The 19,345-nt window shown below is 31.8% G+C and overlaps 1 protein-coding gene across 1 annotated transcript in view; it reads right to left on the bottom strand.

Annotated features, from left to right (window-relative positions):
• The window catches only part of LOC105833103 (cytochrome P450 4c3), a 41,333-nt gene extending 35,637 nt beyond the window's left edge, over window positions 1-5,696 (bottom strand). Inside the window, exon 1 of the mRNA XM_036284342.1 lies at window positions 5,495-5,696. Coding sequence (XP_036140235.1) covers window positions 5,495-5,696 — 202 coding nt within the window. The remainder of the gene's footprint in view (window positions 1-5,494) is intronic.
• Between the last annotated feature and the right edge of the window lie 13,649 nt (window positions 5,697-19,345).

Below are 19,345 nucleotides of genomic sequence, written 5' to 3'. Positions count from 1 at the left end.
AATTGTATATCAAATTGATTAATTAGAGGCAATTCTTGACAGTGTAATTTATAAATTTCAGAATTCAAAAATTTATACGTTTTCTAACATACATAACTGTCTTTCATTTCGTGATATTCGGCGAGAACAATGTCTCTGTGAATATCGAGTATCAATTTTTATGAAGAATTATTTTTATAAAAACTTTGATTATAATACTCGAATAAATTATATATTATGTTTATGAGTTACATTTCAATCTTTTGTTTCCGTCGAAATGTTATTATATTCACTCAAAATAACCAATTTAGGTTAAAATATATAACTCTGTTTTTGAATAGTTTTATTTATAATAGCACGATCTAGCGTAGTTAGATTATTAATCTTGATTTAAAATATTAATTAAATATTAAATTAATAAATATTTTTTAAATAAATAAATATACAGTGATATTTTGTTGTAAAAGCAATAAAATTAGTTTTTTCGAAATAATTCTATATATAATAAAAAAGGTTTTGCAGTTACTAACAAAATTTGTAAGTACTCACGAATGGACAAAAATAATTGTCCAGTTTATCAGGTGCAGGTTGTGCAGGTGTCTTATCTGACCAAGGCGATTTATTTTGCAGCGACAGGCACGTGTTTGTCCTCAATATCTCTCATTACATTTCACTCCCGTTGCATTTCACTCTCGTTGTTGCAGAATAACCCGTGTAAATTTTGTAAGCGTTGAATTAAGTTCTCGAACGGGTTTGTGAACTCAACAATAACTCTGAGAGAAAAGATTGTTGAATTCAAATAAATATGTTATTACTTACTATTCACAAATAATTATTTTATATTAAACCAATATTTATTTTAAATAAGTAATATTTATTTGGTCGTTGCAAATAAATTATTTGTATAGTAATAACATCTTTATTGGAATCAAATAATCTTTTTTATCACGGTAGATGTAAAACGATTCAACGTAATAAATTTCTCAAAACTCGCACTATCTTAATCGATTTAGAAGTTAAATTTGCTAAAAGTATAAAACTATATAAAATTATTATTCAAAATTTGAAATATGTCTGATAACGTATGCAATAAATCAGTGATTGTATTACATCACTGCAAGATAAAGTTTAATCGAAGAAAGTTATGTTTGAATAGTAATGCTACTATTTTTAATGTTTGAAGGTGAAAGTTGACTTTAAACTCTTAAACTCAAGAGATAATGTAGTGATTTAAATTGATACATGGCTAAATATGTCAAGTATATTCTCGATAATCTAATATTTTTTATTCCAGAAAAGAAACAAGCAATCGCAACTTGTTCTTGTCTAATATTTGCTTATTTGATTAACAAATTTCCAAAGATATCATTAAAGATATGAAGTATCGCATCCAACTTCCTTTCTTTTTTAAATATTTTTTTCTTTAATAATGAAATATTAATAATATTTATAAAAACATCGAATTCATTACTTTTCAAAAGCATTATGTGCCATAAGAGACTGACCTAATCTATTAATACTCAGGTCAAGTATTTCGATGTGAGATATGTAAGATAAAATTTATCACTTATTTATTTAAAGTACAATATATAGTTTATTTTAAACAATAAAAACATAAAAATTGACATAACTACACATAACATAAAAACACATACTGCCGACATAAAAACACAAATTAATTAAAGACAAGATTTATTAGTCATAACTAGATCTTTGTGTTGACATTTCTTGCATGATTGCATATACATTTGCAAATTTATTAAATTAATTTATCGGCACTATACGTCGAATAAATTTTCAGTTTTTTAATACATAGTTGAACAAGTATAATAATACTACGACAGTAAAGAAAACAAACAGTCGAAAAGTTAAATTGATAATCAACTCTTTGTCTGTTCGTTTTCTTTACTGTCTTCAAACTGTGGGTCTGTCGGACTGGATGGTATTTTTTTTATTTTAAAGTAAAGAAAAATCTGTATACAATATCTATTAACATTATAATTAATGATGTTATAGTAATATTGTACAAAGTTATTTATTATGAATATTTTATTTATAACAAATTCTGGCTTTATCGATTTTTTCTTAATTTGTGCGAGTAAATATTAATTTGATTTGAACGTTTCAGATCTATGGATACACTCGAAGAGTTAATAATAATGATGCTAAGATCGAACATCTGTTTTCTTCTTCCTAACTAAATCCAACTAAATTTATAAGACTAACTAAATAATAAAGAATTTGTTACAAAAAATAACAAATATTTTATTTTATATTTATTATCTTTATATTATTTTATATTATTTGTTAGCCATTTATTATATTAAAAAATATCTTATATGTGGTAGTTATATATTTTATATTGAACAATTTAGATAAAATATTGCATATTAAACAAATAATATATAACTTTATCATGAACTTGAAATCATACAAGAAATATCTTGGTCATAGCTAAGGTTTGACCGACATATATATATATAAAGTTTGTCCTTAATTAGTTGTGTTTTCATATATTAGTCTACATTCTTTTATTATTAAAATAATTATATTATATTTTATTGTACTCACACTAAATAAAATAGAAGATAATAATTGTTATTTTTATAATACATTTTATAATCTAAATTGTACGTACAAAGTAAGTCGAAAAAGAAGTCATTATTTTTATATAAAGGTAAGTTGCGCAAAAAATAATTTTTTGTGCCCAATAAAAAGATAAATTTTTCAAATTTATCTTTTTATTGGGCACAAAAAATTATTTTTTGCGCAACTTACCTTTATATAAAAATAATGACTTCTTTTTCGACTTACTTTGTACGTACAATTTAGATTATAAAATGTATTATAAAAATAACAATTATTATCTTCTATTTTATTTAGTGTGAGTACAATAAAATATAATATAATTATTTTAATAATAAAAGAATGTAGACTAATATATGAAAACACAACTAATTAAGGACAAACTTTATATATATATATATGTCGGTCAAACCTTAGCTATGACCAAGATATTTCTTGTATGATTTCAAGTTCATCAAATCAGGTCATCGGCACTGCGCGCCGAATAAATGTTCAGTCTTGAAACACGGTTTCTTGAACAAGATTAGTAATATCATGATATTAAAATGGGAATCAATTTAATAGTAATAATGTTAAGCATTTGTTACCTTCTTTTCTTTTAAAATATATGCACTCTTTTCAAAACTATAAATCTTATAGTATATTTTAGTGTTTTTTAAGAATAATATTATTTTGGTTGTTATACGGTATTATAAGATTCGGAAACAATATATTTTTATGCAACATATATGACAAGTAGCGACAAGTTATATTAACAGTTATATTAACATCATTTATTTTTTTTTTCATTAATAATTGATGTTAAGATTTTTATGAACATTAAAATTAGTTCAAAAAGAATTAAAACTCAAGATTTTCTCTTAATATACTTGTCATATAATACGTGCAGTCGAGTGAGACATACTTTAATAAAAAATTGATTTTAGAGGTAGATCAAATAAATGTTTTCAACTTTATTTTTGTAAATGACAACTTAATTTTTTAAACACTTATGTATATAGCTCTACGATTGACGAGCTCAATACACTATATAGGACTCAAATCAAAGATTACGTAGATTCAAATGCGAACATAATGCGTCTTAGAACATGTTCGAATTGTTATTCCTGACTATAAATCTGTATGTATAATTCATGTCATTGGTAAAAAGAAAATCTTCATTAGTATACTATACTATACTATTTAAAGGCCAGGCTCGATAAATTGTTTTGATGCGATATTGTAAATAGATATATCATTGATTTTCTCTTTTTTATTTAATATTTTTATAGGCGCAGTTTACAACAAGTTCCTAAAACAAAAATTGAAACTGTTAAAAAATATTGATCTTATAATTTGGCAAAAATTATGGTTTCAACAAAGCGCCTGCACATTGCGGTTGCAGAGTTTGGAATACTCCGAACCAAATTTCCAGAGCGTTAAATTAGAAAAAGCGACTTTATTATTATCTAACTAGCTAGATCTCCAAACGTAATGCTTAGATTTTTCTTTGAGGTTATCTTGAAAATATCGTATATCGCGAAAGATCAGAATAATTCTAATGTGTTGAGAACACATATTATAACGTCAAAACATTTCTCCGGGAACATTAATGTGTCGTGGTCATTTAAACATTGGCCTTTAACCAAAGTCCAAGTTTTTAAAACAAAATATATCCTGCTCAATATATAAAACCTTATAAAAACAGAATTTTGATCTCATAATTCTGGAGAAATTTTAATACGTTGATTGAAATGTGATATGTCTCTTTCTATAATTGAATAGTAATTGTTCACTATATACGTATATAAAAAAGACAGATATATTACCTCCCTGAAGGCAATAGTGTCAACATTATCATACTGTCAAAAATCAAACTACAAAAATTGTTAAACTGTGAGAATTTTTAAGTGCACCTTTAATACACATTTAATAGTCATTATAAACAGAAACTGTCTTTTTCAATATATTAGATCTTTGACGTCAGATATACGTGTTCAACAGTGTAAAACAAAAGTTGACTTTAGCCGAATTTTCTGAATATAAAAGCTTTCACTGAAAATTAATTTTTTCGACGCAAAACAATCCCGAACGGATTAACATATTACTCTTTGAATGTTGTAAAGCGCCTTTTGCTAATTCATTTCATTTGTTCCATGACTTATTTTTATTCATGTCGGCTCATTTTTCCTATCCCTGAGTAATGATATTTTTTACATCATTGGTATGTTTACTGTCGATGATCAAATTGTTTTCATTTGTTAAGCCGCAGATCGACAAATTTAAACGATTCGATCTTCGACAATATAATTAAAACACCGAAATTTTTCGTCCTCCCCCCCCGTTTATCACCCTTTCTTGCACACAAAATGCTAACTTGAAATTACTCTCCACTTAATTGAATACCCGTTATTGTCATTTATTGTATTTGTTTTGCTGTCAATTATAATTGCTGTCAATTGAATTATAGCCGTAAATAATTTTTCGTTACCAGTACATGAAAAATGGTCCTCTTTTCACGTGTCACTTCACATAAAAGGACCAACATTTCGACGTACAGGTAACAAAAAATATTGTATGCGACATGTGCGGATCGGTTATTGCCCGCTCGTGCGCGAGTGAACACACTTGCCTTCGGCTCATGTGTCCATATCTCGCACTTACGGGCAATTAGTCGATTCAATGCACTAGTTGCATAAATATCTATTTTCACATTTCTTCTGCAAAAATGATCTTTTTATGAAATATACTCGACAAGTAAAATTCATGGCGGTATCGATAGTATCGTTTATTTATTATTTCAAAAATGACCAGCCCCGCACTTCGACGATGATAGTCGACCATGCATCAGCATGTTATCCGATCAAGTATACAAAGTATAAAAGGGTTGGTGATCGATACAGTTATCAGACAGATTTTTTTTCACACGTCGCGATCGCGAGGATCTTACCTTCTTGCGTACAATTGAGCTGATAAGCGTTGCCGATGATGGGTAACGCGGTGGGATAAGGCACTTTCCTCAAGGCGAGCAGAAATTTCGTACGTCGCCCCAACATGTCTCCTAGTAGAATCACGATAAGAGATAACAGGCACAAGGACAGGAAAATAGTCATCCAAGACCCTCCTGCCAGAAACATCGTGACGACAGTCATGTTTGCGATTTGGTCCACGGTCGATCGACTTTCTGATGCTCACTCGTTATCATCAACTTCTTCTCTCAATAGAGTGTTGACGCAGCGACTTCTTCACTTGTATCTTGACAGAAATACACGTTCGTCTCTTGAGATCTACGGAAAAGATCACGTCGGGAGGAGATTCAGATTTGTCTTTTGCGGTTCGAGAACGGAATGTTGTCTCTCCGGCGGCGAGCGAAAACGTAGAAGAGAACAAGTTGATTCTATTGTGAAAGCGTTCGCCGGCGCTCTGAGCAAAGGACGCGACCTTAAACGCTAGTACAGGAAGCGGGTCCGTGATCACCGACCGGTCCAGTGACGGCGGCGGATCGCGCAACTATAAGAAGTAGCGTGCGACTTTTCAACCCTGACAGCGAGCCGAGTAGAGCGGAGCGGAGACGCGGTAAACGCGAGACTGAGCACCGCGTCATCCTCCGGTTATAATGTACGATCGCGGTACGGAAGAGTTTGCCCTTATATACTACTGGAATGTAGTATATCAGCGGCCAGTGGCTAAGCTCGTCCGCCAATAGGACACGGTGAACGCGCGTATACGCGTGTGTATATTATAAGTCTGCACGCACGGATCGCGGAGCGCGTATTCGCACAAGCGTACGTGCGTCTCTACGCGTGTGTCCGAAGAAGTATGTGTCACATGCGTGTGGAATGGACGCGGACGGCTCGTATACCCCTCCGACGACGCCGGTCGTGCTCGATTTAACTCTCCTTCTATGCTACGTACTGATTCACCATCTTCATCGACGGAGTAGCTCACCTCAGGCGAGGATTCTACGTTCTACGTGATGGAAAGAGAGGGAAGCCGACGAGAACGAATGATACGCCAAAGGATCGACACCGGCAGTGCATCAGACGCATCAGACGCATCAGACGCATCAGTCGCGACTCGGTCGCCGACGATGTCTCTCACTCGTCGTACACGCGTGGATCTCCGTCTCCTCGCGGCGAGAACGTGCCGGTGCGAATGCGCGGGGAAAGAAAAGATTTTTCTCTGCTGTATCTTGATAAAAAAGATCCTCCTTCAAACTTGGAGGAGGAGGACGAGGAAGATGTGACGTTTGATGATAATATAAAAATTTCTCTGATAACAGTCGAATCGCATGCACGTCCGTGCGTCATTTTTCAAGTTGATAGTACAGAGCAGATATCTAACTTATTCGCGATATATTAGTCTTTTCTCCTTCCTCTTTTGAAACACCTGAGGTGCACACATGTACGAAGTCTTTATAAAAAACACGACGCCGTAACTGCATTGTCGTAAGAATATGCTGATAACGTAGATTAAAAGATGATAGATACTACATTTTTATTATTTCTTTATAAAAAATATTTCTTATGAAAATTTAAAAAAGATCATAAAACATTTATAAAACAAAGTAACTGCATTTTTGCTCAAAAACATATTGATACTGTAAATTACGAAATTGATAATTAGATATTACATCCTTTTTAGATTAGATTTAATATTTATATGTATGCTACGTTTTTATAATTTTTATTAAAAATCTTTGTTGTGAAAATAAAAAAGATACATTAATAAAACAAAGAATTCGTTTGGTGTAAATCTTGTTACAAACGTGTTTCGCCAAAATGCGAAGACACGTAACGATTGCGAAACTCGAAAGTGAACGCCACCTTCATGTCGCAGTTCTTACATTCACGAGATTATGTATACGGTATTTAAAGCTTATAATTTAGGTCAATGTACTAGTTTGCTTCTCGTGAAAAGAAAATAATTTTTACCCAATACGATTTTACCCAGTGCAATTTTGCGGAAAAGAGATGAGCGACGCACATTCTTATTCATACGTAATATATTTGGTCAATATCACGTATTTGATTAGTCTTTATTTATACAGCATAATCGGAAGAAAAAAAAACAACGGAAATGTGATTATAAATTGCAGCAGAAGTGATGTTATCTCACGATGTTACGCACGAATTAATCACTAGATATTAATTTGCAGCTACCGGAAGGTAGATGGATCGTGAAATCTTTATCATTGATTTACTATGTATTTTAAATAAACGTCGCGTATATTTTGAATTGTGAGTCTAGATCGTTTATGCGTAGTTTGTTACTTTGTTTCGTTATTTTTTTCGTAATCTATTATTCATGACCCGCTATAGTGGACTTGATTATAAATTTATCTCCTGCATGCAACTGCGTATTCAGAGAAAAGATTTAAGTGGCTTTGAGTAATTGATTCTGAGCTGATTCTTAAACCGGTTAATTATAACGTACTATATAAATAATGCTATAAAAATAAAAATGTTGATTCACAGGATCAAAACAGTCATTTGGACAAAACAAGATATGATTTAATGAAATTATTTTGTTTACTTTGTGAAATCATGTGTTTCCGTTCGTCGTAATATAAGTTGCATAAACATCATATATATTTTTTATTGCATTACTTAAAAATAAATGACGTTATTAGAAAAAGGTCGCTAATATTGGCTATATAGGCCTCCTAAAATGACACTTGCTTATCATGTAACGGACAAGGAGACGATATCACTGCTGAGTTAGCAATGAGCTATAACGAGTTAAGCTATATAGATTTGTTTTTAGTAGAATTTATATGGAAAAAAACTATCAATGTATGAGCTATGCAGATTTTTATTTCTTTAATTATTTAAGCAAATCACATTTTTATCAATATCAATGCAGTACTATGTTTCGTTTTTAAAAAATAAGTGTTGCTTTGGGAGATTTATGTTTAGCGACCTTACTCTAAATATTAATTGTCGATAAAAAATATTTTATCAATCAACACAATTTATCAATCTTTATCGAATAAGTGATAAAATACTCTGAAGTATATAATCTGTGAAGTATAGCCATAATCAAAATTAAATAATATACAAAAATTTATGTAACATAATAAGTGGCAGGCTTTATTATGCGCAACTTTCTTATGTTGTGTTTTTTGTATTTATGTTACATTTTATGTTTGCTATATGTAAAAGTATACACACACACACACACACGTGCGCGCGCACATACATAAAATGCTACGGCTGTACATATGCGGTGGTCCTTATGCGCTATCATCTTTTATACGTTACTTATATGGTCTGTTCTTTCTAGCTGCACTGTTGCACCGGTGCAATAAGTTAAAGTAAGACAAGTATATTTTTTCTCATTCTAACTTATTGCACCAGCGCAACAGTGCAGCTAGAAAGAACAGACCAATAGATTTCATGGTTGACTCTGTATAATATAAAGGGACGTAAGACATTATAACAATCTGGAAAAAAAATGTTTTATATAAAAACATATATGAATATATTTTATATATATTTAGGTATGTTTTTATATGAAACATTTTTTCCCGGGAAAGCATAGCCACTTATAATATTATTACCGTTACTTTCTTTTTTATTTAGTAATGCATTACTAACAAGAATTACAAAAAATTGAATACACAGAAAATGTAAATTTTGTTGTATTTACAAATCTCATAACAATATTTTTTTAATTTTGAGCGTTTTAATGTTTTTCTTTTCTCTTTTTTTTTTGTAATTTTGTGAAAGTACAAAATAATATTGTTTTCATTAATATTTTAACAAAAAACATTATAAAAAGGTTCATTTTTATGTTTAATTTTATTTTAGCATTAAAAAAGTAACGAAAAGTATTATTACTTTAAGTAAGGAGTTAATGTTTTAAAATTAATAATTTGTATCTGTAAGTATAATTATTTTTTTGATTCAGTAACAAATAACGATAACGAATTATTTTGAAAAAATAACTTTTCCGACTCTGGTGATAATGTTTAAAAAATTCAAAGAAGAAAAATTAATTACACACACACACACAATGTTTAATTCTTCTTTTGAAATTTTTTAAATGTTGGAAAAGTTGCTTTATATACGTGTATATATAACTTGAATATTTATGGAATGAGAATATATGTATATCATGGATTGAGAAATAAATATAAAAATAAGGGTTGTTGGTACTTGTCTCGCTAGAAACATTCTTAAATCACTTGTTTTTATGTGTTTCTTTCGAGTAACTTAACGTAATCATGGTTTATGGAAAAGCTATATTTATGGAATCAATTATGCGTTATTCAATTATGAACTTATTGTTAAAACATACTTAATCACAAGTTATTTTCCATCACTTTAATTATAAGTATGACTGTATTTATTTAATCTTTAATCTCTTTGATTTCGGTAACTTTGACGCAATTTAATCGGCGTCCTTGAACGAGTCTGTAATTCCGTGGTTTTTTCCGATTATCTTCTATCCAGGTACTTAGTCGACATAATTTCCTGTTCATTATATAATTCATATCAATAACTATAATAACTAATTCAACGTCACATTTTATATAACGTAAAAGTTGTATTGTGAAAGTAATTGTAGCTACATTATAATTTCATTTTTTTTCAAAATAACGGTGAAATATTTATGTTACAAGTGCATTATTATAAGGTATAGATGCTATATATGTATATTACGTATTATATAAATACTTTATCCTTCTTCTTCTCTCTTTAAAACTAAACACTTTTATTCTACTTCTCTTATCAAATATCAATTTTTCTTGCTTCTCCTTCATCATTTCTTTCCTTCTTTTTACTCCTTTTTCCCTTCCTTTCGTATTCATTTTTTCCCGTGCTCATTTTCGCGTCTTTACTTCCAAATCTATCCATCTACCTTTTCTTCTTGCGCTTTCTATATCCTCTCTCTGTCTTGATCACATTCCCTCCAATTCTATTACTTTCTTATTTTCTCTTCTCTTTTTATTTGCTCATATTTTCTTAATCATTCCCTAAATTCTATGTTAATCCTAATCCCGTTTTTTTACACATCCGCACGCCACTTTATCAAGTCCTTTGTAATAAATTGTTATAATTATATTTAAGTTTTAACGTGTAAATTCTCTACAACAGTATTATCATATTACTAATATTAGTAATTAATAATGTTGATTTAATTACTATATATAATATCAAATTGCAATATTGACTATATATTGTAGCATCACTTACGTATAATATAAATAATATGTTATGTTCGCACATTTATAACACAGGAAATAATAGATAGAAATAACTGTGATATAAATATCACGAAATATTTGTTATATAAATTTTTACACACAGAAAAATATTCTACAGCCAAGAAAAGTAATTATCATTTTATTTTGTTTAAGTAATAGTTTACTTCAGCAAAAAATATTTTCTTAATAATAGTTTTAAGATTGTCAAAAGTTTTAGAAAAGCTCATTATTTTGTATTCAAAATAAGAATTTATTCTTCTTTTAAGAATATTATAAAATTTTTATGAAAAAACATTACATAAAATTAATTTAAATACTTTACATGATATATTAATATAAATATTTCTTTCATAGAAAGAGATTAGTACATTCATTTCAATTCTGTACAATAGAATCAGAAAAAATAAAATATAGTTTAAAAGAAAGAAAATTATTTTTACTTTAAATAAATCCATATTTAAATTTAAACAAACATATTGTTTCTAGAAATAATGTCAGTAAATAATGTTATAATTAATAATAAGTAAAATTTATATTTGATTCAAATAACGGATAAGTATTTCGAAAAAATTTGTGATATTTTAACTAAAGTATACACTTTGCTTTTTAGACTCTAGAAAGTAAGCAAATTTTTCTTTGAATTGAATATTCTCGTTTGAAGTATTAAACTTACTAAAATTTAGAATATGTTGCAAGTAAGTGTTGCTTATGACAATTTTACCGTAAATTTGCGAATATATAAACTTACTAATCACTTACAAGGGAACCTCGCGAACTCAAAAATTCAGATTTTAATGAAACTTGGCATAAATGTAGAGGGGGTGAATACATGAATTTAGAAATTTTTAGTTGGTGACCAAAAACGGTTTAAAGAAGTGAAACCACCCTTCAAAGCTGAGATGATTTTTGCGGTTTTTCGATATATGTCGTAAAATATACAAAATATAAAAAAATGTTTTCTACAAAAGTTTTACAGTATAAATATCTTAATTTAACTATCCTATTTATTAAAAAAAAAAATTTTTTATAATCTTTTTTTTCCGAAAATGAATAGCGTAGTTGAATGGAGGTATTTATGCTGTAAAACTTTTGTATGAAACATTTTTTAATATTTTGTTTAGGTTACGAGATATATCGAAAAACCGCAAAAATGTCTCAACTTTGAAGGATGGTTTTACCACGACAAACCGTTTTTGGGCACCAACTAAAAATTTCTAAATTCATGTATTCACCCCGCTCTACATTTATGCCAAATTTCATTAAATTAGAATTTACGGGTACTCGCGAGATTCCCTTGTCAAAGTATTGTAAAAATTCATTATTTTCCGCAATTGTCAGCCTATTGCAGAAATTATTTTTTACAATTCTCTGTGTATTGTAAAAATTCAATAATTATTTTCCGCAAAGGTCAGCCTATTGCAGAAATTATTTTTTACAATTCTCTGTGTATTGTAAAAATTCAATAATTATATTTCGCAATGGTCAGACTATTGGAGAAATTATTTTTTACAATTCTTTGTGTATTGTAAAAATTCGATATTTTCCGCAATTGTCAGCCTATTGCAAAAACTAGTTTTTACAACACTCTATGTATTGTAAAAATTTGATATTTTCTGCAATTGTCAACCTATTGTAGAAATTATTTTTTACAATCCTCTGTGTATTGTAAAAATTAAATAATTATTTTTCGCAATGGTCAGCCTATTGCAAAAACTAATTTTTACAACACTCTGTGTATTGTAAAAATTCGATATTTTCTGCAATTGTCAGCCTATTGCATTAATTATTTTTTACAACACTCTGTGTATTGTAAAAATTCGATATTTTCTGCAATTGTCAGTCTATTGCAGAAATTAATTTTTACAACACTTTGTGTATTGTAAAAATTCGATATTTTCTGCAATTGTCAGTCTATTGCAGAAATTAATTTTTACAACACTCTGTGTATTGTAAAAATTCGATATTTTCTGCAATTGTCAGCTTATTGCATTAATTATTTTTTACAACACTCTGTGTATTGTAAAAATTCGATATTTTCTGCAATTGTCAGTCTATTGCAGAAATTAATTTTTACAACACTCTGTGTATTGTAAAAATTCGATATTTTCTGCAATGGTCAGCCTATTGCAGAAATTAATTTTTGCAACACTCTGTGTATTGTAAAAATTCAATAATTATTTTTCGCAATGGTCAGCCTATTGCAGAAATTATTTTTTACAATCCTCTGTGTATTGTGAAAATTCAATAATTATTTTTTGCAATGGTCAGCCTATTGCAAAAATTATTTTTAACAATTCTCTGTGTATTGTAAAAATTCGATATTTTCTGCAATTGTCAGCCTATTGCAAAAATTATTTTTTATAATTCTCTGTGTATTGTAAAAATTCGATATTTTCTGCAATTGTCAGCCTATTGTAGAAATTAACTTTTACAACACTCTGTGTATTGTAAAAATTCGATATTTTCTGCAATTGTCAGTTTATTGCATTAATTATTTTTTACAACACTCTGTGTATTGTAAAAATTCGATATTTTCTGCAATTGTCAGTCTATTGCAGAAATTAATTTTTACAACACTTTGTGTATTGTAAAAATTCGATATTTTCTGCAATTGTTAGTCTATTGCAGAAATTAATTTTTACAACACTCTGTGTATTGTAAAAATTCGATATTTTCTGCAATTGTCAGCTTATTGCATTAATTATTTTTTACAACACTCTGTGTATTGTAAAAATTCGATATTTTCTGCAATTGTCAGTCTATTGCAGAAATTAATTTTTACAACACTCTGTGTATTGTAAAAATTCGATATTTTCTGCAATTGTCAGCTTATTGCATTAATTATTTTTTACAACACTCTGTGTATTGTAAAAATTTGATATTTTCTGCAATTGTCATCCTATTGCAGAAATTAATTTTTACAACACTCTGTGTATTTTAAGAATTCATCACGATTGCGGAAAATGATGAATTTTTACAATACACAGAGTGTTGTAAAAATAATTTCTGCAATTGGCTGACGATTACGGAAAATAATGAATTTCTACAATACTCTGACAAGGGAACCTTGCGAAAATCCGTAAATTCTGATTTTAATGAAACTTGGCATAAATGTAGAGAGGGGGTAAATACATGAATTTAGAAATTTTTAGTTGATGCCCAAAAATGGTTTGAAGAGGTAAAACCACCTTTCAAAGTTGAGACATTTTTGCGGCTTTTCGATATATCTCGTAAACTAAACAAAATATTAAAAAATGTTTTATACAAAAGTTTTACAGCATAAATACTTCCATTAAACTACGTTATTCATAAAAAAAAAAAATTAAAAAAAATTTTTTTTAAATTAATAGCATAGTTAATTATATAAAGCTATTTATACTGTAAAACTTTCGTATAAAACTTGTTTTTATATTTTGTTTAATTTACGAGATATATCGAAAAACCGCAAAAATGTCTCAACTTTGAAGGGTGGTTTTACCCTTTCAAACCGTTTTTGGGCACCAACTAAAAATTTTTAAATTCATGTATTTACCCCTTCTACATTTATGCCAAGTTTCATTAAAATCTGAATTTTTGAGTTCGCGAGGTTCCCTTGTTAGAATAAGTAATATTTACTTGTAAATAATAATTATTTTTCTGTGTGTATAGCAGTAACAAATTGTGTCGACTGGGTAGTGACCAGTCAAAAAATTTGTATTTGTTCAGGAAACGTTCAGAAAACAAATATGAGAACCATTAATTACATCATCGACAATGGCCGTTCATCATTATATGTTACATAAACACGATGCAAATGCGAGTTTTCTACACACAAACATAAATTACGCAATAATAATTGGAAATTCCGATTTTGAGACAGTTTACAACGAGCTCCTCTCGGTTGTAATGCGATTTTACTACAATCGCGCATATCTATTAATCTACGATAGACACTTGCTGTTCGTATTGCTTTGTATTAATTATGCGATTCGTATATGCAGTAAAGGATAACAGTCGACAGCTTATCGCGGCTTTGCATAATTTTTATAAATCTAAAAATAGTTTCGTTGTATCATTAAAATAATTATGAGAATTGTTTAATGCAGAATGAGCAGTATTGTAAAAAGATTTGAGATTTTAGCAACTAGTTTGAGTGTTTAACATAATTATTTTGATATTTTAATAAAATTTTAGTTTCATATTTGCACACACACACACACACACACAAAGCATTTCTAGATACTTTAACAAAATCATTCTTTTTGTGTAAATATAGTTGGAATTTCTTCACAACAAAAAAATTCGACAATTTAGAAAAAATCGAAATTAAATGAATTCAAACAATTAACTGTTATCGTAATTATGTGATTATGTCTTTTGCTTATCACTCGAAGTATTGTCATTTTTTCCCGAATAATAACGGACGAGTATTACACGAGAATGGAAAGATAATATTCATCAATCGCTATTTGATTATCAAGATTGATACGTGCCTAATTATTTTGGATTTATTGAACTATATTGGATTATATTATTTAGGTTGCTATTTGTCTAGCACAAATACTTCAATGTTGATTACTTTGTACCGATTAAGTAATTAAATAGTTCCAAAAATTTAGAGTGTTAAAGAGATTATAGTTTTAATTAATTGTTAGAACACCATAACAAGCAAATATTGTAGCAATTAAATTTAAGAAGTACATTAATTTTAGATTTTAATTATTTGTACATTCTACAAAATTTAATAATATTTATACAAATAATATAATTGTGTTAAGTATAATGTATGTGACTCACAATTAAAATTTCTTCGAAGTAGATTTTATTTAAAAATAACTAAAGAATGTGATTTGATTTTGTCACTTATCTCTCTTCATAGTATAGTTGTGTTGTAACGCATATTGTAGCTACAACTACAGAATTTTGGAAGGATTTCAAAAGACTTCTTCGGTGGAACATGTAAGACCATCGAATTGCCAGCCTCTCGAAATCCAAGCTTACGATGGAGCGATTGTCTGCATAGCTATCAATCAAAATCGCAAGTTGTCTCCGCTCTTTCGAGATCTGTTGAAACTCACTTGAAAGTAAGAAACCTACTTAAAATACTAGCTACACAAAAGCTGCCACTTTTGGTACGTATGCACATTCCAATTTGGAAATAGTGCCAGTTCAGCAGACAATCACTCGATATAAGTCAGCTGTCAATGCGAGATGAGAGTGAATACGTACCATACACTGAACGGGCATTATCGCGGCGTGCGTGAAACTCGATACGAGGATTGACCTCGCAAGTGTCCAGCGATCAGCTGATTGTACGAGAGTGAGTAATAAAACCGTGTCAAACTATAAAACAAGTGAATATTATTCAACTATACCCTTGGGTTGTCTCTTTTCTCTTTGGATTCTAAAGGGTCTTTAGGCTGAGCGAATCTATAGTAATAACTAAACTGCGTCCGAGATGCACAATAAAATTTGGTGATAGTGGTAGAATGCAAAGAAGCTAAGTCTTATTAAGGTGCTGTACTATGGCAGCCAAAATCCAGAAAACGGAATCTCGGAAAAGTAATAGAGAGGGGATCTGCTAATCAGAAATTTTGCGCGTTTCTTCTGGTAGGCCGTTATACACGTTCAAAAAACACAACAAAGATTGATTTACGAGGTTAACGAGGTTAACTTTTTATTTTATTTGACAATATTTTCAAAAATCTTTTTCACCATGAGTAAAAACATATTAGTAGTAAATTAATTGGATTATTTTATTTACTGTAATTACAATTTTTTATAGGATACCTATTTCATTAAAAGAAATCATAATAAGATATTTTTGTAAATATAAAATGAGTTATTAAATAAACGATATATTAATAATAATAATAAAAACGTTAACTTTTTAATTTTTAAAAGCCATTCATATGCAGCTACTGTAATTGTTGATGATTGTGGAATTTGTTTCCATTTAATAATTTCTTCAGTTAAAATTATCCTTATTATTTTCTATTTCAGAATGTAGCCAGAAAATAAAATATAAATATACAATTTTTTATTTAAACTAGAACATTACAGGCGCGCGTTGCGCGCGCGCTATTTGACTTTTCACTTTAAAAATAATAATAATTGCAATTTGATTTTCTCTATCTTTCGTTTACATTAATCAAACGTCTTCTGCAATTTTGAAAAAAAAATGTAAAGTTTAATTATACATACATACATACATACATACATACATACATACATACATACATACATACATACATACATACATACATACATACATACATACATACCTACATACTTACCTACGTACATACAGACCAACATACATACCTACTTGCATACTTACTGCTACCTAGCTACCTAGTTACCTAGCTACATATTTATCTAGTTACGCTCGCTCGTTTGCTCCCTCCCTCTCATCCTTTTTCACTCGCTCACTCCTCGCTCACTCCTCGCTCACTCCTCGCTCACTCACTCGCTTCCTCCTCGCTCCCTCCTCGCTCCCTCCTCGCTCACTCCTGGCTCACTCTTCACTCACTCACTCACTCTTCACTCATTCTTTACTCACTCACTTACTCACTCACTTCCAATCAGCCAACCAGTCAGCCAGCCAGTCGCTCACTCGCTCACTCCTGGCTCACTCCCGGCTCACCCCCGGCTCACTCCCGGCTCACTCCTCGCTCACTTCTCGCTCACTCCTCGCTTACTCCCGGCTCACTCCTCGCTCACTCCTGGCTTACTCCTGACTCACTCCCGGCTCACTCCCGGCTCACTCCCGGCTCACTCCCGGCTCACTCCCGGCTCACTCCCGGCTCACTCTTAGCTCACTCCTCGCTCATTCACTCGCTCACTCCTCGCTCCCTTCTCGCTCAGTCACTCGCTCATCTACTCGCTCACTCCTTGCTCACTCCTCACTCACTCCCGGCTCACTCCTCGCTCACTCCTGGCTTACTCCTGACTCACTCCCGGCTCACTCCCGGCTCACTCCCGGCTCACTCCCGGCTCACTCTTAGCTCACTCCTCGCTCATTCACTCGCTCACTCCTCGCTCCCTTCTCGCTCAGTCACTCGCTCATCTACTCGCTCACTCCTTGCTCACTCCTCACTCACTCCCGGCTCACTCCTCGCTCACTTCTCGCTCACTCCTTGCTTACTCCCGGCTCACTCCTCGCTCACTCCTGGCTCACTCCTGGCTCACTCATCGCTCACTCCTCGCTCACTCCCGGCTCACTCCCGGCTCACTCCCGGCTCACTCCCGGCTCACTACCCGCTCACTCCTGGCTCACTCCTGGCTTACTCCTGACTCACTCCTGGCTCACTCTCGGCTCACTCCCGGCTCACTCCCGGCTCACTCCCGGCTCACTCCTCGCTCCCTTCTCGCTCAGTCACTCGCTCATCTACTCGCTCACTCCTTGCTCACTCCTCACTCACTCCCGGCTCACTCCTCGCTCACTTCTCGCTCACTCCTTGCTTACTTCCGGCTCACTCCTCGCTCACTCCTGGCTCACTCCTGGCTCACTCATCGCTCACTCCTCGCTCATTCCCGGCTCACTCCCGGCTTACTCCCGGCTCACTCCCGGCTCACTACCCGCTCACTCCTGGCTCACTCTTGGCTTACTCCTGACTCATTCCTGGCTCACTCTCGGCTCACTCCCGGCTCACTCCCGGCTCACTTCTGGCTTATTCCTGGCTCACTCCCGGCTCACTCCTCGTTCACTCCTCTCTCACTCTTAGCTCACTTCTCGCTCACTCCTCGCTCACTCCCGGCTCACTCCCGGCTCACTTCTGGCTTATTCCTTGCTCACTCCCGGCTCACTCCTCGCTCCCTCCTCGCTCCCTCCTCGCTCCCTCCTCGCTCACTCATTTGCTCCCTTCTCGCTCCCTCCTCGCTCCCTTCTCGCTCACTCTTCTCCCACTCCTTGCTCACTCCTCGTTCACTCCTCGCTCACTCACTCGCTCACTCCCGGCTCACTCCTCGCTCCCTCCTCGCTCACTCCTCTCTCACTCTTCGCTCACTCCTCGCTCACTCACTCGCTCACTCCGTGCTCCCTCCTCACTTCGCGCGCGCTACTTAACTTTTTATTTTTTACTTTTTAAAAATAAATTACAACAATAAATGTATAAATAATATTTAACAAATTTGACAGCTGTCAAAATTACAATGACAGCTACTCTTGCAACACGAAGTATGCGCAGCGAGAGAACCAATCGGCATCGCGGAAAAGCGACAATAATAAACTTCGTGAAATGCGAGCAATCGACTTTACATGCCTTTTTTTAGATAGGATAATTTTATATAAATAGTTATCAATAATATATCATATTGTCACAGGTTTAAAAATTGCAGACTTGGTAATCCGGAATTTTTATGACTGGGTTCCCCATGTACTAATATTTTCGGAATTTTTTAAAATCGGAAAATTTATTTTTATTGTTTTAGAGCAAAAAAATATTTACTGTAGTAAAAGAATAGTAAAAAATGCAATTTATATATATTATATTTTTTTATATGATAAAGATAAATTTTTTTTAATTAAAAACAATTTTGAGAATATTCTTCCGATTTCCGTAAAAGATACTCCATGGGGAACAAGGATATCAAAAATTCGGAATAATG

Source organism: Monomorium pharaonis, chromosome 3 (assembly GCF_013373865.1).
Source record: "Monomorium pharaonis isolate MP-MQ-018 chromosome 3, ASM1337386v2, whole genome shotgun sequence".
Taxonomy (NCBI): Eukaryota; Metazoa; Arthropoda; class Insecta; order Hymenoptera; family Formicidae; genus Monomorium; species Monomorium pharaonis.
This window is presented reverse-complemented; position numbering and strand designations above follow the sequence as displayed.